Source organism: Candoia aspera, chromosome 2 (genome assembly GCF_035149785.1).
Source record: "Candoia aspera isolate rCanAsp1 chromosome 2, rCanAsp1.hap2, whole genome shotgun sequence".
Taxonomy (NCBI): domain Eukaryota; kingdom Metazoa; phylum Chordata; class Lepidosauria; order Squamata; family Boidae; genus Candoia; species Candoia aspera.
The window spans coordinates 15,267,095-15,288,213 of record NC_086154.1 but is presented as its reverse complement, the minus strand read 5'-3'; the positions used below and the strand labels follow the sequence as shown (position 1 = coordinate 15,288,213).

At 43.7% G+C, this 21,119-nt stretch overlaps 2 protein-coding genes across 2 annotated transcripts in view; both read left to right on the top strand.

Annotated features, from left to right (window-relative positions):
• The first annotated feature begins 3,736 nt into the window (after positions 1–3,736).
• LSM2 (LSM2 homolog, U6 small nuclear RNA and mRNA degradation associated) lies at positions 3,737–9,175 on the top strand. Its single transcript, XM_063291293.1, has 5 exons — positions 3,737–3,833; positions 5,467–5,534; positions 5,739–5,769; positions 7,189–7,248; positions 7,971–9,175. The coding sequence occupies exons 1-5, from the start codon at positions 3,831–3,833 to the stop codon at positions 8,094–8,096; spliced, it is 288 nt and encodes a 95-aa protein (XP_063147363.1). The 5' UTR covers positions 3,737–3,830; the 3' UTR covers positions 8,097–9,175.
• Positions 9,176–14,036: 4,861 nt separating this feature from the next.
• Positions 14,037–21,119, top strand: part of VARS1 (valyl-tRNA synthetase 1) — a 34,007-nt gene continuing 26,924 nt past the window's right edge. Inside the window, exons 1-3 of the mRNA XM_063291292.1 lie at positions 14,037–14,095; positions 16,469–16,841; positions 19,050–19,193. Of these exons, the coding sequence (XP_063147362.1) occupies positions 16,488–16,841; positions 19,050–19,193 (498 nt within the window). The 5' untranslated portion in view covers positions 14,037–14,095; positions 16,469–16,487. The remainder of the gene's footprint in view (positions 14,096–16,468; positions 16,842–19,049; positions 19,194–21,119) is intronic.

Below are 21,119 nucleotides of genomic sequence, written 5' to 3'. Positions count from 1 at the left end.
TGTCTGAAGGGCTTCCCGATCCAGGAAAGGGCGTAACTGGTGCACAACACAAAGCTATGCAAAGGCCCATGTTTTCTCTGCTTTCTTTGCAATATGCCATCTTCCACTTTAATTCCTTTTCTTTTACTTAATTCTTTATTTACTATATTTGTTAACCACCCCAATAGTGCCTCCTAAGTAAACATTTTGAAGCAATTTAGCGGTTTTGCTGTGCTGGTATGAGTTGGAATCAGCTAACCATTTTCTGGACCACACACTTAATAGTTCAAACTGGAATCCTTAGATCTCTGTCCTGACTTGGTCAATTAAGCACATTCATCCGCGAACTTTTCTAAATGTGGGAACTGGTTTGAGGATGGATATAGAGGGTTGTGCAGTGCTTCAAATTTGAAGGCAAAAAGGTGTTTTGGATGTGCATACATGTGGAATTGCTGCTTGCAACTCCTTAAACCAGGGTTTGTCAACCTTGGCAGCTTTAAGATGTGTGCACTTCAACTCCCAGAGTTAGCTGGGGAATTCTGGGAGTTGAAGTCCACGCATCTTAAAGTTGCCAATGCTGAGAAACACTGCCTTAAACCAAAAATAGCTTTTCCCTGGATTATGCTGCCAGTGCAGAGATGCAGAAGTCCAGCTGTGTTAAAAGACCCAGCTGCTTTAAGGAGCTGCAGAAAGTTGCTCTATCTGGGACTCTGCAGGCATCAAAGCCTCTTTTTGCCTTTGAATCCAAAGCGATGCACAGCCCTAATATAAACTCCTCTAGATTAAAAGAAACAATTTGTTAGTAGTAAGGAACAATATAGGAGTCTGAAAGGATTGCTGTCTTTACGTCAAAACCAAATGTGAGTTTCTGGAATGGGATCATGGCTTGGAATAAAAATATAATATAAATGTTGCTTGGTCCTGGTGATGTTAAAGACCTGGGGAAAACATGTTCCTTAAAGGTGGTATTTGATAGGCATCTTAGATCATATATTGTGTGGGCTGGTCTTTAATCATGGCGTGTTACCCTCCATCCATTTCTGCCACTTTTCCTGGCAGTAAGCACTCTTCCAAAGTTAGGTCAAAGTTGCAGCCATTTGTCGTTTTTGCTTTCTATGAAAGTTTACAAAACTGTTTGGAAGGCATAAAGTACAAAGTTTTTCTTTACAGCATGCCTGATTCTCTTTAATTTATTAGGGCAGGGAGGCTGGGAGAGTATCCACTGATGCCAACTTTCCCCAGAATGAAAAGGATGCTTAACTTATCTTCCTGCTACTGCTCCCATCTTGTCAGGACTGTCAAGCAGTGAAACTCAGTGAAAGCTGGCATTTTACACAGCTCAGCACCCAGAGGAACTGCTCGATCACATTTTTGTATAGAATACTGCAGTGATGACACATGCCACTGCTTTAACTTTCTTCATCTTTTTCAAGCCCTTCCCTGATAGGTAGACTTGGACTGCAGTGAATGATAAGCCATGACTCAACATAGCCTACTGGCCCAGCAGGCTCCACTTAAGCCTGCAGTTTGTTACTCCAGTGCACAAGCAAATTTAGCTGTTGTATCGAGGGACACAGCCTTGGGGCTTTTTGTCTAGAAAGGAAGAGAATGAGAGGGGACATGACTGAGGTGTACAAAATTAGGCATCGTGTGGTTAAAGTAGACAAGGTGAAGCAATTTTTTTCCTTCCCAAAACACTAGAACCAGAGGTCACCCAATGAAATTGAATGCTGGAAGAATCAGGACAGACAAAAGGAAATCTTCCTTTACACCATGCATGATAAAATGTTGGAATTTGCTACCACAAGATGTGATGCTGGCTTGACTGGTTTCAAAAGTGGGTTGGACCAATTCATGAAAGTCATGAGGATCAATGGCTATTAGCCTTAATGGAGTGGGACTGTTTGTGAAGGCCATCTGTTGGGAGCCTGGTGGGCTTCCTTGGGCAGTTGGTTGGCCACGGTGAGAACAGACTGTTGGACTAGGGGTCCGATCCAACAGGCCCCTGCTTATGTTCTTATGTTCTCTGCCAGAAAAAATGAATGTCAGTTCTGAGGGAGAGTTGGGTGCAAAGTGCAAGCATTAACTGAAACTAAAGAATGTATTTACTTGATGAATTAAAACCAAACAATTGTTTTGCTGCAGCCTCTCCCACTTGAGGGGTCTCCATAAAATACACTATCCAGCCATGGCTGGGAATGATAGGATTTGTAATACAAATATACTTAGAAAGCCAGTTTGATGCAATGGTGAAGGAGCTGGACTAGAGACTGTGAGTCAGCTGGGCCAGTCCGTCTCTCTCGACCCAGCCCACTTCACAGGGTTGTTGTCATGAGTAAGGATGGCGAGCAGGGGGCTCCCATCCAGGCTGTAAAGCGCATGCGTAGCACTGAGGAATTAGGTAGCCATTCCAAGAGACACAGATCGGGCCCGCCTTAACCTTTGGGGTTTATATGTCTGGGTTTTTCCCACGCTTCTTCAGTTTGTTAGGATTTTCCTGTTATGTAGCAGCAATAAAACACTAGAGACCTGTTCCTTGTCTCAGCGTGGTTCCTGGCTGTTAGGACAGTTGTTGTGGGGAAATAGGAGGTAGAAACAATATGTACCCTAGTCCGAGTTGTACAAATAAAAGCATGACTGAGTGCCATCAAATCATTTTCGACTCTCGTGACCACATAGATAGGCCTTCTCCATGATGATGTGTCCCTAACCTGGTCTTCCAACAGTGCCCCCATCACCACGGTAACTGAGTCCATCCACCTTGCTGCTGGTTGTGCTCTTCTTCTCTTTCCTGCCACCTTTCTCAGCATTAGAGCTTTTTCCAAAGAGCGAGGTCTTTGCATAATGTGTCCAAAGTAAGATAATTTGAGCCTGGTCATTTGGGCCTCGAGTGAGAACACTGGGTTGATTTGTTCTATCATCCATTGGTTTGTTTTCTTGGCTGTCCATGTATTCTCAGGAGTCTTCCCCAATACCAAAAAGCAGGATATAAATCTAATAATAAATAAATATCCAGAAGGATGATTTACAGAGGACCAAAATTCTCCATCCAATTCAGCCAATTCCCAAAGAATGTAGCTTTCCCTTATCTTTGCTTCCAGCCTTTGGTCTTCAGACAAGGAAGTTAAAAATGAGGAGTTCAGCTCGTGACTACACAGACACATCCATTTATTTTTTCTTGGCAACAGTATAGAATGGCTTGCCATTGACTTCTTCTGACTTCCCAGTCCAGCCTGTAACACACACACACACCCTTTCTCATCCAAGCATCCAAACTCTCCTCCGAACTCAACACCGTGTGTTGCTTTTCTTGGTGACAATATTTGTCTATGTGACTTTCCAGTTGAGCCTGCAGCCCTGAGCTTTCCTGGTTGTCTCTCATCTGGCTGGAAATGAGGGTTCCATTTAATTGTCATCCTGGATGATGATGATGATAATTTATTGATTGATTGGCCATGAGTTTAATAGCCACTTAGGCTCTATTTAATCTTTGCATGCCATGCCTTGGCTGCCTGAAGACTGGAGAAAGGGAAGGGAAGGGAAGGAAGACAACGTGCAGGCATTTTCTTTGCAACAGTGTGCACAACAAATCCAACAGCTTTCTAAAAGCAACGGGGATAACTTCCTTGCACAGAGCACGCACAAAAATTTGGAGTTGGCTCCTTTAAGAATAGTTTCCTGTTTCCGGTTCGCTTCCGGTTGCTCCTGAAGTCCGTATTTCCGTTGCCTTGCCCCTTCCCTAGGACAGACGCTGTCAGCACGCATGCGCAGCCCGGGAAGTTCTTTCTTCCCCCCAGTTCTGCGCTTTCGTCCACGCGGAGTCGTTGCTTCTGCGGCGCGCAGCGACGAACATGGTGAGCGTTTGCGGCGTGGTTCCGTGCGGGGTAATAGCTTGTCTCCGTCGGGGTTGGGGGGCGGGTATTAATCGTTTATTTTGGAGATGCCTGGGTGGGTCAGCCGTTGCACTCGGGAGTCATCGCGTGTGAATCCGATTTTGCAGCCCGGTAAGCTTGTGTTAGGCACAGTGGATCACATCAACAACAGGCTCGTGGCGCCGAATCCCGAATAAGGACGTGTACGAAGTAGCTGCAGGTGTTCAAATCGCCAAAGTTTTTTTTTCCCCCCGAGGCCGTAAAAACGAACATGTTTATTAGAGTATTTATTTTATTATTTATTTATTGTTAAATTTCTCTGCCGCCCATCTCGTACCCAACGACTCTGGGCGGCTTACAGAGAATAAAAATAATATAAAAACATATAAATGCAATATAAATATCGCATATAAAATCCAAAATGGGCAAGGAGATCTTATCCTGGTACCCTGACGGGGCCAACCCCTATGAAGAGCTGTCGCCCCTCTCAGGCCAGGCTGGGTGGTATAGCCAAGCTTTTACCCCCTTTTGAAAGGCTGGGAGAGTGGGGGCCTGTCTTATCCCCGGGGGTAGCTTGTTCCAGAGGGCGGGGGCCACAGCAGAGAAGGCCCTCCTCCTGGACCCTGCCAATTGGCAGTCCCTCATGGACAGGGTCTGTAACATGCCCTCTCTTCCTGACCAGGTGGGACGGGTCGATGTGATGGGGATGAGGCAGTCTCTCAGGTAACCTGGACCCGTGCCATGTAGGGCTTTAAAGGTGATAACCAACATCTTCAATTGGACCTGGAAGCAAAGTGCAGGTCCAATGCAGCTTGCACAGCAACAGTAATTTATGTGCCCTTCTAGGGCCTCCTAAGACTGCTCACTCGGCCACATTTTGCACCAACTGTAGCTTCTGGATACTCTTCAAGGATAGCCCCATGTAGAGCGCATTGCAGTAGTCTATGTGTGAGATGAGTAGGGCATGAGGGACCAAGAGTATAAACTCTTAAAAGGGACCTACTTCTTAAGATGCAGGACAGGTTGTGTATGCATGCAGGTTGTATTTCCTGCATGCATATGCAACATGTGGGTATACATATGTAGACAGGCAGGCATTAAAAAGTTAAAAAGAATCTAATCCTGTTGCTCACTGATCCAAACCAAGAATGTAGTCAAATGGGAGCTGGTTACTGGCTGCAGATGGGAGCTGGTTACTGGCCTTAAGCTACAGAAACTGATACGCCATAATGCACTGCTCCACAGCTTCAGCAACTTTAAGATGTGTGGACTTCAACTCCCAGAATTCCCCAGCCAGCACGGCTGGCTGGGGAATTCTGGGAGTTGAAGTCCACACATCTTAAAGTTGCTGAAGTTGAGAAACATTGCCAAAATGCACAACGAGTCGAATGTCTGCTGTTAATGCATTGTGTGATGTATGGTTTTTAATGTGGATTTGTGCATGTTTAGGCACATAGGCAGTTTCTGCACCACACTGCTATAGTACTTCTTGGACTTTATAGTAATGTAAGACTACATTCTGCTTTTTTTCATGTAGTAAAAGGTGTATGTATGGATATGTTTTGCATCGGAGTGCAAAATGCCTCTTTTATGTTCATTTTTTCCTTACCCTCAGCTCTTCTACTCCTTCTTCAAATCCCTAGTAGGGAAGGATGTAGTAGTCGAATTGAAGAATGACTTGAGGTATGTTTTTATTCACAGCTGTTGGGCTGCAAATGAATCTCGGTTTCTTTGTGACTCTGGTCTTCCCTCTTCTAGCTGCTTTCTCCTTAATAAACCCACTGTTTTTTAGCTTTCATACCCTCTTTATTTAACCCACAAGATTCTGTTGTGTTTTTAAAGAACCCTTGTCACCTTAACTCCGAATGTCTTTCCTCTTTTTTGTAGCATATGTGGGACCCTGCACTCTGTGGATCAGGTATGAATTAACTCCAACCTTTTTCCAATGCTTCTAAAGAACGTATCTTTTACCTTCTGCATTCTGCCTGAGTTGGTCTGCATTACCTGTATTATTCAAAGTACTACTTTCGTGTCCTTACATCCAAAATATTTCTATGCCTCTGCTACACATACAGTCATCCTTAAGTGTATTGCATTTTATTTTCTGTCTTTTTCTTTGGAGTAGCTTAGGGCAGCAAACATACTTGTCTTATCCCCACCCACATTAAAAAGAGGGCAGTAATATGCTGATCCCAGTAATATGAACCCAAAATGGGTTTGTCATGGAAGAAATCCTTATAATAGCTTAGAAACTGCTGTCTGGACATGGTGGCACCATCAAACTGATCTTGAAGAGCTAAGGAAATGTGTGCCTTCAAGCCAGTTTTGACTCCTGGCCTGGACAAATCCCTGCAATTCTCTTGGCAACATTTTCAGAAGTGGCTTGCCGTTTACATCTTGCTTCCTAGGGCTGAGAGAGAGTCACTGGCTCAGTGTCACCCACCTGGCCTTGGGCCTAGGTTGGGACTAGAACTTCTGCTTTCTTGGTTCCTGGGCTGGTGCCTTAATCACTACACCAAACTGGTCCCCCTTGAAGAGTTAAGCAGCGTTGAATTTAGGACTTGAATGGGAGACATCCCCCCCCCCCCAAATTATAGGGTTGTCAGCTAGGCTGGGAAATTGAAAAAGTATCTCAGAAGAAGGAAATAGCAAATCACTTCCATGTTGTTGCCAAAGAAAACATTGGAACATCTATTTATTTATTTTATTTATTATTCAAATTTATTGTATTTATTCAAATTTTGCTACCGCCCATCTCCCCGAAAAGAGGGACTCTGGGCGGTTTACAATAATACATCTACCTTTTGATTTTGACTTGGGCCCCCCCTCCATATTAGTAACTTTGTGGACTAAGGTTTCTCAACCAGGGTTCCATGAGAGGTCACTAGGGATTCCCTGGGAGATTACGATTTATTTAAAAAATTATTCCAAATTTGGGCAACTTCACATTAAAGAGGAAAGTTTCATTTGTTATGTGTAGTTTAAGAACACTGTTAATGCATGTAGACAGGCCTACCCATGAAATGAATATAATAATTTTGCGACTTAGGGCCTCTATTTGAGCCTGAATGTGCAGGGGTTCCCCGAGGCCTGAAGAAGATTTCAAGGGTTCCTCCAGGGTCAAAAGGTTGAGAAAGGCTGCCATAAACCATTAACTTGGCTATGGAAAAACTCTATGAGATTGTCAAAAGGTAGATTTAAACCCCACTGAGTGAAAAAGGAAGCTGGTGATGATTTTGGATAGGCAGCCTTGAATCTCCTGAAGATACATTTCAGGATATGCAAAATACCTTGTGTGTCTGCTGAATTGCCTTTTCTTTCTTCCCTGATTCCATAGTACCTGAATATTAAACTCACAGACATTAGCGTGACAGACCCCGAAAAATACCCTCACATGGTGAGTGCTTATCTAATGGCCATGGCTGGATTTCAAAAGTAGGAATAAATGCTAAGAGGATGATGTCTATTTGCTGCTCATTTTAACCAAGGAGGCCCCATAACATATATGTTATTTTTGAATGTATTTTTAATGGTGGCTTTTCTTGATCGCTTTTAATTATCCTTTTTTTAACTTTGTAATCAGCAGTTTTGAGTGTCAAAAAGGCAGGGTATAAACTCCATGACCACCCCCATGAATATTGGGGCGGGAGCAAATTTGAGGTACCTTATTGAAATTGAGCAGTCCCACCTCATTACCTGTCCCAGCTTATTTGTTCTGTTGATCTTTTTAATTTGGTCAACTTACGACCACCTGTCTTCTAGATGTGACCCTTGGCAGCTAATAACGTACTAAGAACATTGCCAAAAAAAATATCAACATAACATAAAAAATCTATAATGGTCACGCCCTGGAGATGTGTGTTTTTAATAATGTGGCTTTTTAATGGTTTCCTTCATGGTGGCTGACAAAATTAGAAATAATTTAGCACGGGACACAAAGGTGGGAACACTTTAAGCAGTCATATCCAATACGATACCAAAATTCAGCAGTGCTAAAATAATTCTTGCTTATTTTAGCTGATTTATACCCAACTGCCTGAATAACCTGACTTTTCCAGTGCAGTTTAGACACCCTGATGCTTATGTTGCCCATCAGTGCTCTTTTCTGTTCCTCTCCAGTTGTCGGTGAAGAATTGCTTCATCCGTGGCTCTGTTGTCCGTTACGTCCAGCTTCCGGCAGACGAGGTGGACACCCAACTCCTGCAGGATGCTGCCCGCAAGGAAGCCCTTCAGCAGAAGCAGTGATGGATTCTCCTTTTCTTCTTTTTTTTTTGTAACTCTCCCTGTGTGACTTGATCTTCCCCAAGAAAGAGCTACGGCATGGCAAAAGGTCCCGTTGTCTTTTTCTCCAGGAAGAACCAGCAGTTATTATTGTAAACGTAGCCGTCCAAAGTATGTTCCTTGGATACAGAGAATGCTTGTACATGCTAATGTCTTTCTTTGCCCCTTCTGGATGCAGCAACCATAATGGTTAAAGATGTTCACACCAAGCTCCTTCATCTCCCAGGGTTGCTGGAGATGAAGCTTATGCTGCCTGGTGGGCACTAAGTTGAAGAAATCTTAGATCTCCCCTCTCCCATTTGTTCACGCGCACGTGTGAAAAATCCTTTGTTGGGTAATAGCAGCTTTTTCCCCCCACCCTCCAGGTCCTTAGGGCCAGTAATAAAATTCTTCTCTTAATGGTCCTCTTCCCTTGTTCTCTTCAGCATTCAGTGATAATCATTTGATGTTGCTGAGTAGCAGGAAAGTCCATTTTTGGCCGGGGACTAATACTCAAGTGGAGTATTTCTGTAGCTTGTTTGCCCTGTAAAATGGCCTCAACTTGCGTTTCTTCATTTATTACCAGCCCCTTTCAGTTGCCTTTTGTCTGATGCAGCACAGCTAACGCTGGTGGGATTTTTTTCATGTTGGTACATTCCCTATTTACAGGATTTGAAGGAGTGGTTTTCTTGGACTTTCAGCAGGCATAGAAAGGGCCTGCAAGCTCCTGAGTACGGAGAGTGTCAATTTTACTTTTATTAGATACACAATATAATACCATTCAGTGTCAACCCAAGCTTTCTTCACTCCGGTAAGAAATGTCAGATGTGTTTTCTCTTACCACTAGAAAGAGCTGCAGGTTCAGTCCTGCCATTTGAGTTTTAACACTTCCCTGGTTTTGTTGTTGTAAAGATTGAAACAACCCATTTGTATTTCCTGTTATCCTTATGGTATGTACAAACTTCCTTTTTTTAGGAAGAGTTTTTGGAAGTGTTAAATAGAACACTTAAAGAGCGTGATTTGTTAAATAGAAACTGGACAATTAAAAGTTGGATTTGAAAGACGGAAGTTGTTATGGGCTATTGCATATGTTAAAAAAACTATATATATATATATATAGTTCTGTGTGTGTCTCTGAATTGGTGGGCAACATCATGTTGGCTTGCAAGGTACTTTCTAGATTAGAGCTAGTTTGTATGGAAGAGCACGGGCACGTTTCGGGAAAACTGGTTTTGGTTTCTCTTAAGACATACTGGCCAAAGTATGTCAAACCTAACTAGTAATATTCTTAACGTTAGCAGGGAATGTTACGTGTGGTATGGGTATGACTAAGGCTGAAAACGTCTACATCTTCTTTATGGTGCTAAAAAGCATTATGTGAAAGCCTTGACTGACCAGAGCCATGATGGGCGGCACAGGTGCGTAACTTTGGGCGGATCTGGTAAAGAGCATGGCATGTGGAAGCCTGCAACTTGGAATGTGAGAGGATCAAAGGTCAAGGCATATCAATGAATGAATGAAAACCAGAGTGTTGTGTTTGGGAAAAGAAACGATTGTGAGAAAAAACGGACATGGAAGAAAAAGGAAGAAGTTAAAGGAACGCAAGAAAGTGAAACGACTGGAGGAGGAAGTATTAATAATTATTCTCCTTCCAAAAATGAATGCACAGTGGAAGTGAGGGAAGAGGATATGGAAGCCGGTTGGTACAGTGAAAAAACTGTGTGACAGAGTGCCGCAGATATTTGGTGGCAGAGCCGAGAGAGAGAGAGTGCTGCAAATAATGAGATAGGAAAAAGATTTGCATATACAGGTAGTCCTTGCTTAACTACCACAATTGGGACCAGAATTTTGGTTGCTAAGCAAAGCAGTCATCAAGCAAATCTGACCCAATTTTATGACCTTTTTTGCAGCAGTCATTAAGCGAATCACCATGGTTATTAAGTGAACCGTGTGGTCATTAAGCAAATCATGTGGTTCCCCATTTATTTTGCTTGCTAGAAGCTAGCTGGGAAGGTCAAAAATGGTGATCACGTGACCGCAGGACACTGCAATGGTTGTAAATGTGAACCAGTTGCCAAGTGCCCAAATCATGATCGTGTGACGGGGGATGCTGCAGCAGTTGTAAGTGCGAGGACTGGACGTAAGTCAGTTTTCCCAGCGCTGTCGTGAGTTCAAACCATCACTAAACGAATGATTGTTAAGCAAGGACTACCTGTATAGGGGAGCTGCAAAGAATTTAAGTCTTGGTTAAGATTCAAAGAGGCAAAAATTGCAATTTTGAGGGAAATGAAAAAGCAAACAATGAAGTCTAAAAGAGCCTTTAGCAGAGTGGACAGAATTAAAAATAGATGGTGAAATGATTTGGGATGAAAATGAAATGAAGGGATGCTGGAAGGAGCGTGTTTCAAGATTTGTATAGGAATGATAGTGATATGTCGAAGAAATGGGATTGAGACAACTGCTATAAAAGTTGGTGTCCAAGAAAAAAAATCATAGTCACAAATGTGAAAATGTTGAAAACTGGAGGGTGTGAGTGGAGAATGTGGTTGGCAAATGCAAACTGTACAACGTGTTTAATGTGGGTGTGAAGACCAAATTGTAGCCAGTAATAAGAACGTTCTCCTATACAAAGGGAAAGCTAGCAATGGTGAATGCAGTCACTACATAGTAATGAGTTTGACAAGTGTGCTTGGGAAGGTGTTTTGCAGAATCCTGACTGAAAGATTGTAAGAATTCAAATTAAAAAGCATCCTTAATACAAATGATTTCCATGGGGAAGCAGGCATAAAGCCTTGTGTTTCCTTTGCAGACAGCAGCAAAGTGTTAATTTTTGAAAGTCACAAGATGCCTTGAGAATCTTTTGACAGAAAAGAAAAACCTTTAAAACTCAGTCTAAATAATGTGAATGGCTTGCTATTAAAAGCATATTTTTTAAATCCGTTCAATTGTGTCCAGTTCTTGGATACTGCCTGGACAAGTCCCTGCAATGTTCTTGGCAAGGTTTTTCAGAAGTGGCCTGCCACTGCCTCCTTCCAAGGGCTGAAAGGAAGTGACTGGCCCAAGGTCACCCAGCTGGCTTCGTGCCTAAGGTGGGAGTAGAACTCAGGTCTCCCGATTTCTAGCTTGGCTGCCTTAACCACTACATCAAACTGGCTCTAAACAGAAGATTAAAAACTAACAAGAGCTAATACATAAATTAAATCTTGTATGAATGTTTTAAATGATAGCTGAGCATTTCCTAGAGTCTAGATATGGGTGCACTGACAACAAAGGTCCGCATAGTTAAAGCAATGGTGTTCCCCGCAGTAACGTATGGCTGCGAGAGCTGGACCATAAGGAAGGCTGAGAGAAGGAAGATCGATGCTTTGGAACTGTGGTGTTGGAGGAAAATTCTGAGAGTGCCTTGGACTGCAAGAAGATCCAACCAGTCCATCCTCCAGGAAATAAAGCCAGACTGCTCACTTGAGGGAATGATATTCAAGGCAAAACTGAACTACTTTGGCCACATAATGAGAAGACAGGGCACCCTGGAGAAGATGCTGATGCTAGGGAGAGTGGAGGGCAAAAGGAAGAGGGGCCGACCAAGGGCAAGGTGGATGGATGATATTCTAGAGGTGGCAGATTTGACCTTGAGGGGGCTGGGGGTGTTGACCGACAGGAAGCTCTGGCGTGGGCTGGTCCATGAAGTCACGAAGAGTCGGAAGCAACTGAACGAATAAACAACAGATATGGGTGCAGTGTATCTCCTCCCATGTGTTGGCTGAGTTGATCACTTGTTAAAGCCTTTTCTTTTTGCATTCTGGAGATTCCTGCTGCCTGAAGGAATCTTGAGAGCTAGTTTGGTGTAGAGGTGAAGGTTCTGGCCTGAAACTATGAAACTGAATTCTAGGCCTCCCTTAGGCATGCAAACTTTGAGCCAGTCACTCTCTCAGCCCAACCCACCTCAAAGGTTTATTGTAGTGGGGAAAGTAGGAGGAGGCAGGAGGATTAGGTATGTTCACTGCCTTGAATTATATATTTAAAAGGGTGGGATAAAAATAATCATTCCTCCAGTTCTCCAAGGTTGATCTGTCCAGCTGCTCCTCTCAATCAACATGGCTCTACTTCCCCCAAACCTTTTATAGGGTTTTCTTCTACTTTCAGGATTTCTCCTCATTTCCTACAATCAAAGGAGACAGTTCCCCATGAGAATTTTCCTCCACTGCACAATAATAGAGAAATAAGGCACCGCAACACTACGAAGGATTCACTTTCGTCGTGAATATCATTCTAAACTAATGTTTTAACTCTTAATATTGGATTTCTCAATTAGTTTATTCTCCATTCCATCATCAATTGTGCCTGTTTCTTAAGCTTGCAACTGCAGCCTTTCCCCAAAGGGCCATAAATTTCAGTCCTGCCCATCTGGATGCCACCAGCCAAGGGTACACCAGTCCTGATGCGTCCAACCCCAACCTTTGCTTTGTCAAGTCTGGAAGATCCCCGAGGATGAGAATTGTAGTACAACACAACTGCAGAGTACTAGGTCTGTGGATGATGGGATTTGTAGTCCAGAGCCACTCAATAGCACCACCTTCAGGGTGATGGGAGTTACGCCCCGCAGGTCAACCTGCTGAACCTGCGGCCCAAGAGCTGCAATACTTTTTTGCACCGCGAGGGGGCACTCTGCTGCTCCCTTTGCATGGAGTGTCCTGCTCGGTCGTAGCCGCAGGGGTTTAACTCGGTGGCCAAAGCTCAGCAGAAGGCAGTTGTGCGATGCCGTAGACTTTCTGGTGCCGAGTGTAGGGACCCACAACCGTGGAGCCGTCCACTGCAATCGCGCCGGTTTCTGCTCCATAACGTAAGTAAGTCTGAACGGAGCTCGCAAGAAGGAAGGTGGCGCCACCTAATGCTCGCCGGAAGTTCTGTCGGCTTTCCCGGCTTACCGGAAGTTCAAGATGCGGGCCGTTCTATCGACGTCCAAGCCGCTTTGGAGTGCGCTCCACGATCCTTCGAGAGGGTTGATCGACTTAGGAAAGAGGACCCTCCTGAGGGTTGGCTAATCAATTGCCTGTGGGAAAGTGGCTCTTTGCTTCCGCGAAGGCTGAAGCAAGTTAGTGGTAAATTTGTGCAGGAACAGTTATGTACGAGTTTATTTATTTATGCATTTATTGTTTCAATTTATGTAGCCACCCATCTCAAATACATGACTCTGGGCGGCTCACTGCAACTAAAACTAAAAAAACTCAAAACACAGTACAAGACTTATATATAAAAACAACATAAAAAGCCATACGACAACACAATCAGTAGCAATTCCTTAGTTACAGGTGGGAAGATGTGATTTATAATGTGATGGGTGGGTAAGGCTGAAAGAAATAAGCTGGATATTTTAACAGATTGCGTAGTACGTGGGATATAATCCTGGCCCACAGACTCATTCACAGAAGTCTGAGATCTCCTGCATAAATTAAATTTACTTTGGAAGAACTTCGCCCCCCAAACGTCCTCCGGTTTGCCATCTTTTGCAGGGACCTGTCACCTTGTGGTTGGAAACAGAATAACGAAATGCCTGGATAAATAACTCCCTGGTTGTGTTCCTGCTGCATCCAGAAACAAACCCCACTGCATTCACACGGCGTTGCCATTATTTGGCTCTGCCGTACCGAAGTATGTAAGTCTTTTTGAAAAAAACCCAGCAATTTTTTAAATTAATATCTTCGGTGCTAGTCATGATCCGGCCCTTGGAATCTTGTATTGCTGCTGTGTGCCAAGGCTGAGAAACACTGGGTTAAAAAAAGGACAGGCGGGGCCAGCCACCGAGCCGCACGCTTGTCAACGCGTCGCCCCGGTGAGAAGGGACAACCCGAGTCCGCCTCCTGCGGATGTGCCAGTTCGGAGCAGGCTCTGCCTCGGACGCCTGTCGGAGGGGTCCTTCGGGAATGGGAAAGTAGCACGTGGGGAGAAGCAGCAGCAGCAGCAGCTGCAGCCGGCTGGAGTGGCAGGTAGGTCGGGGAGCCCCTCCTCCCCCTTTCCCGCGGCACCGGAGTCCCGGCTCAGCCTCCAACCCCGCTAAATCCTCCCCTTTTCCAGAAAGCCCTCGTCCTGGCGTCTAGCTTTTCCTGTCCGCTAAAAGCGGCGGTCCCCGAAGTGTGGTGCGCCCAGATGATCTGTTGGGGGGCAGGAGGAGCATATCCGAAAGTCTCTTTCTCTTTAGGGGGCCACTTAAAGGATTTAAGCGATGCCAATAAGCGATCTATAAAACAGACAAAAGGTATATATTGGGGGCGGGGCGTGCTTTTTAATAGGCATAATAGTTCAGGAATGCAGGTGTGCATAATTGAACCTGCATATATTGGGGTGCTCAGGGTTTTTTTGTAGTGGTAAAGGTGTGTGATTAAAAGTTTGGTGGCCACTGCCCTGGATGATCAGATTTGGTTCTTGTCTGCTCCTCATTAACTCTGCTGCTTTTTTGAAGACCCCCCATCTTAGATTTGTGGCATCCCATTCCCCAACCTTAATTGCACCCCAAAACATCCAGGCTTCTGATAGATTGCTTCCCAAGTTCTCTGGTCTCCCTAATAGAGCTCCCATTCTAGGTATCCAAATCAGCTGGATTTGGGGTGTTTCTTGCAGAGGTGTGATTTTAATGTCCTTTTATTTACACCAGTTCTATTTACACCAGTGTTTTTAAAACTTGGCAACTTTAAGATGGGTGGACTTCAACTTCCAGAAGTCTCCAGCCGGCATGCTGGCTGGGGAATTCTTGGAGTTGAAGTCCACCCATCTTAAAGTTGCCAAGTTTTAAAAACACTTATTTACACTATCAGCATTCTCTCTAAGGGAGGACGTGAGGCATTTCCATATGTTGGTAACTATTTAGGCTTTTGAGATGTCACTGTTCTGAATCTTTGATGGAATAGTAGTAGGTATTGTGGTACTTAAAAAAAAGTTGCAATATTTGTAAGTATCACATAATCCAGGACCTATGTGCTGGCTGCCCTCTGAACCATCCCTCTCTCCCAGGTGAACCTCCCTGACAGGGTCGTTGTTGCAAACAAAAAGGAGGAAAGTATGTAGCCCTGAGCTTCTATACAAAAGGTGGGATATGAATCCAAGAAAAAAATGACAAGTTGTGAGGAGGTTTTACATTAACTGAAGCCAGACAAATTGTATGTGGATTTGAGTGTGTGTCTGTATGGAAGGAAGGAAGTCAGAAACATCTGGCCTGTGTAGGCCATTTAAAGTTGTACCTATCAAAAAAGAAACTGTTGGAACATTGAAGGCTTGCTGTGTATTGCATCATCTAAATGAAGATCACAGAACTATCTAGGCTTGAAATGAGTCAACACATCCTGAAATTAGGAGATTCTTTAGTTGCTGTTGCTCCATTATATAGCAAGTGAATCCTTTGTTTAGGTGTCTGTTGCTAACAGGTTAATTTGAGTGTGGCATTTGATTTTGTACTGTATCTTGTAAAAACCATTTGTTCTGTTTTCTGCCTTGATTAAAATACTTTCCAGGCATTTGTGCAGGGAAACTACTGCAAACTGAAAGCAAATTGATTCTTCTTCTTCAAAGGGGCTGGGCTGCTGCTAAGCTATAAATGAATAATATAGACAGGCGTAGATAGGTAGGCAAGTGCAGTGGGATGGAAAAATTGTGTGTTTGTGTGTGTGTGTGTGTGTAAAAGATTTGCAGTACTGTTTTACTTCAATAGACAATTGAACACGAGCCCACCCATAATATTTGGGGCCAAGGACTGTGTTTGGCCTTTGAATCGCATGGTGGAGCTGTACTTCCAAAACTGAGCCGGACAAAAATAAATGCTACATTTAATTTACCTGAGTTTAAACTTAAATATAATTTAAATGGAATTAATTAAGTGTAGATAATCTAGTTTTTAACCTTTCTATTTAATAAGTTACTATTCTGACTTTTTAAATATTTCAGGGCAACTTTTAGAGGGAAAGATGGGCCTCTTTGCCTCAGAGGAATCTGCCTGCATTCAGACTGAGTTGTGGCCCCTAGTTTAGTGTTTCTGGTAGAACCTGTTGTGTATGAATGAGCAGCTTTGAGCTTATATTGTCTCTTCCACTTTCACACCCTTTGATTAGAAGTGTCTGCCAGCTAAAGCAAAGAGGGAGACCCTGGGGCTCTTTAGCCATGGGGAATTCTGGGAGTTGATCTCCACACAGCTTAAAGCTGCCAAGGTTGAGAAACACTGCTTTGGAGATTGCAGAACTTCCCTTCCCAGCATCCCCTGCCTTTGACTGTGCTGACTGTTGGGAAAAGTAGTTTAGTGACATCTGGAGGGCCACCAGTTCACTGTACAGAGGATGTTTGTCTTGAACTTCCTTCTTGTTCTTGGTTTCCAGGTCACTTTGTCTTCGCATCATGCCGACCCTCTACATTTGCCCCCATCCTGATAACTTCCAGAACCTCCGTGTGCTGGTCGCAGCCCGTTATGGCCGACAGGAGCTCAAGGTGGTTGGACTGGCTCCCGACACTGAATTCAAGAATCCTGCCTTCTCCCTGCCCAGACTGCCAGCCCTGGAAACCCAAGCGGGTATTTATGTATCTGGTCCCGCAGCTGTTTCTTACCTGCTGTCTCCGGATGCTATGAGAGGGCCTAGCCCCGAAGCAGGTGCCCTGGTACGGCAGTGGATCAGCTACGCTGACACGGAAATAGGTCCCGCAGCCTGTGCTGTGGCGTTCTCTGCCCTGGGGATTTCCAGGCAAAGTAAACAGGTGAGGGTGCTAAGATGTGGTGGCTGCACTGGGGCTGATAGGCAAAACTCAGAAGGTGTCTGGTACAATGGAAGCTTATTCCTTTTAATAAAATGGGTTAGTTGGAAAAGGTGCTGTGACGACCCACTCCTTTTGGTATTAATTCAGAAACTCTCACCACAAGCCATGACAGGATATGGAAAAGTTCTTTAATTAATACAAGTGAGTAGAATCAATTCAAAGAGCAGATTGAGCAAAAGCATGCATAGTCGCTATTTTAAACAGTCCAGTTTCACTCACTCCTAATTAGCCCCTTCCTCACTGGTTCAATTCCCACAGCTCTAAACTGCCAGTTGGTTGATGATCCTGGCTAAACGACCTTGGTGTCTGGTTCTCGCCTCACCCTCCTCTCCGCATTCTAACAGTCTTGCATGCCATCCCTATTTCTGTCAGCACTTCTGACTACCTTGCAAGCATGCCATCTAATTACTACAAACCCCATCTGTCTAATAACTGCAGTACCTATCTAATACACTGGCAGGATGACATCCTGACAGGTGCCCCCAGACGACTCCTGGTTTTTGGCTCCTATCAACCAACAGCTCTCCTGCAGTCTCTCCAATGGGGTGGATAGAGTGAGCCAGTTTCCTTCAACCCGGTGCCCTCGGATGTCCTCAAATTTCCATCCTTTTTCTAATTTTCTTTTCTTTAACCAAATACAAAAAAGAGGGAAAATACATCCAATTATAAAACAAGGGAGGGAGATCTGAAAAGAGAACCAAAAACATTCAAAATATATACATACAGGCATACATACTATATGTCAATAAACAGAACTCATGATTCTTTATAGTCATTCATGATTGATCTGCATGAATCAATTCCGCAGACCCCTGAATAGTTGGAGCCATGTGTGTGTCTTTCCTTTGCTGAAGAATAGATCTTTGGCTGACTATGAGTACAGAAAATCTACTTTCCAGATGTCATCCCCCATGTGATTGAGATAGAATATAAACATCTAAATCAGTGCTTCCCAAACCGGGGTAAATTACCCCAAATTGAGTGAAAGTGGTTTTTCTTTGGGTAACGACACACGAACCCATTGCCCAATCATAACAAGGACATTTAAATTGACTTAAAGTGTTTTACCTACATTGGGTAAAAAGGACTTTCTGATAAGTGGTTTTGGGTAATGAAGGGAAATGTTTGGGAAGGACTGATTTAAATTTTCATCCTGTAGGGCCATTAGTCTGGCAGACAGGGAATGTGGAGAGTTTTAGTCCTGGTGCAGGTTACCAGGTTAGAGTGGATTGCGATGAGTTAGGAAGTCCTGGGTTCACAGAGGAAAAGGGAACAAGACATCGATCCAAAGGAAAAAAAGGAATGAAAATCCAGGTTGCCAAAAATATTGTTAGGCCCTTTGGTGGTTGGGTAGAACCTGAAGTAATTATTTTGTAAGGGAGGTTCTCTCCAAGTTCTCTTTAGCAAGATTTGTTGAGAGGAGAGAGCCTTCTCTGCCATTGCCCCCCCCTCCCCATGGAATATTCTTCCCCCGGAAGTGAGCTGGGGCCCCCTCTCCGGCCTTCTGGAAAGAGGCAAAGACCTGGCTCTGCCATCTCGCGTGGGGCCTGAGGCGGGGTAACCAGGCCTGGGGGTGGTTGGCACCCTGAAGATGCTCCTGGAAATTAAGAACTTTAACATCTATGCCTTGGACTATACTTTTTATTTAAGAATATTGGTTTTTTTGTATTTTAACAAGTATTTATTCTTGTTTTATTGTAAACTGTCCAGAGTCACTCTTTGAGTGAGATGGGCTGTAACTAAATTTGAAATAAATAACTAAAATAAAAAATAAATAAATTTGAAATAAACAAATAAATAAAGGGACTGGGAACAGTATCCAAGTGGTATACGTGAGGGATTAACCTCCACAACAAATATACCCCATTGCCCTGGTTACTCATTCAGTACAGATGTGATTTTCAAAAAAGCCTAAATCACAATAACCTAAAAAAAGCATAACGTAAGAACTCAAAGGCAACCAAAGGCATACTACATTACACTTTAAAACAAAGTTGTGCGCATGGTAAGATGAGTGAAGGAATCAAGGATGTTGTCCTGTTTCTTGGGGGAAGTAATACCTAATTAGGGGGGAAAATGTACTTTTAATCCTTCTGGGTGGTGCTTAGGAGCTATTGATAGAGCATTCCTTACTCATCTCCGACGCAGGTGCTGGATCGGGCTGTGGCAGAACTGCAGCATCTCCTTGGGGTGCTGGACAGTCACCTGAAGCTTCGGACATACCTGGTGGGAGAAGCCATGACGCTGGCCGATGTGACCGTTGCTTGTTCTCTCTTGTTGCCGTATAAATATGTGAGTTTTCCTACCTCCTTGTTCTGCTCCTTCTCTCTCCTTGCTGTGTTTTGATTCTGGCAGGAAATTTTGTACCCTTCTGTAAATTGGCTTTTTCTTCCTGTGAGGGGGGGAAAAACCAACTTCTGCAGTAAGGCAATGGGTGACTAACACAATGGCGGGCAACTTTTCTCCTTTCCACCTTTTAACAAAATCTAGTTTACGCCGACACCCTTCTGTCCTTGCAACCAACTCTTGATTCCAGCACACTTTATAATCTCCTTTTTTTCTTTCAACTTCTTACTTTTCTCTTTCTTAGGTTCTTGCCTACTTTATTCAGCCATGATTTCCTTAGACTTCCTTTGCTTCTCAATCCTTTCATTCTTTCTTCTTGCTTTTCAATTTGATCTTCATTCAGTTTTCTTGGTATGACCAAGCCACCTCAACACCAACTCACTTCATATTCAGACCTTCAAGTGACCTCCGTGTTTCTCCCAACATACTCAGCTCACACTTCCATACAACAAAATGGACAGACTCAACACTCTTATACTCAGCTTTTTCTTTTTTACTTCTTTTGACAAACACTTATTCCTCCTACCTGCTATCTTTCTGGCAACCTTTGCACATCTCAAAATTTCATCATCCATTTCCCCATTGGGGGATAAACATTCTACCAAGGGAGACAGTTTCATCTATTTGCTCTAATTGGCATACAGGTTGTCCTCGTTTAGTGACTGCCTTGTTTATCGACCATTTGCAGTTTCAATGGTGATGCAAAGTAACTTTGCAACCAGTTCTCGCATTGATGGTCTTTGCATGTCTGCAGAGCAAAGGAAAACTGAAGTAAGGTCACAAGCACAGTTGCAGTTTCACATAGCAACCGCTTCATTTAACGGCCAAGTCTCCAGTCCCAATTTTGGTCACTAGACGAGGACTACCTGTGTTTTGCAAGTCATCATATCTAAACCTGGCTTTTGACTCTTGCATGGATGTTTTTAGTGGGGCTAATTTCAATCAGTTTTAGACTTGAACTAGTTGCTCATCAGAAAACAGGAGAGCTTGCATGGGAGAAGTAACAATATTATCTGAAATAATGTAGGTCTCCATAATTTTATCTATAGCCATAAAAATATTTCCTGGACCAACATCTTCCAAATTCTGTTTTGACCAGATCACTCCTATTTATAATGGTGGTCTTCTGTCTCAATGATGGGCAAACTGTGGGGGGCCACAGTTGGCCAAGTGGAAACCTAAATGGGAAGGCCAAATCACGTATGTGAACAAGGTGGGGTTGTCTTTTTTGGCGCCAGGTTTTGCTGGGGTGTGTTTGTTAACTGAGTATAGCCTATTTAGGGCTTATATTGCCGTTTTCACACATTTCCTACTTCAAAGTAATAGGGAATGCGCTGCCCAAATTTGGTAACACTGATGGAGGCAGCATACCATGGTTTCAGGGCTGTGTGCTGCTTTGGATCTGAAAATGCCCCCCCCCCTCGAAAAACCTCTTGGTCTCATTATTCTGCTTACCTGTCCTGTCAAAGATACCCCCCCCCCATGAAAAAAGTCTGTTTGTGCCATGAGTAATGATGGCGAGCAGGAAGGGGCTCCCATCCAGGGTGGAAAACGCATGCGTAGTACTGAGGAATTAAAGCCATTCAAAGAGACACAGATCAGGCCCGCCTTAGCTTTTGGGGTTTATATGTCTGGGTTTTCCCCCGCTTCTTCAGTTTGGTAGGATTTTCTGTCTACTGTAGCAGTAATAAAACACTAGAGAACTACTCCTCGTCTCATTGTGATTCTCACTGTTAGGACAGTTTGGCTTCATCCCTGTTGCTGTTTAGAAAAGCCCTTAAAACTGAGGAACCCGCTGAGATTCCACCATGATCTTTGTAGCCATGTTCGTTTTTCACTTGTGGCATTGTTTTTAATATTGTATGTCGCCTA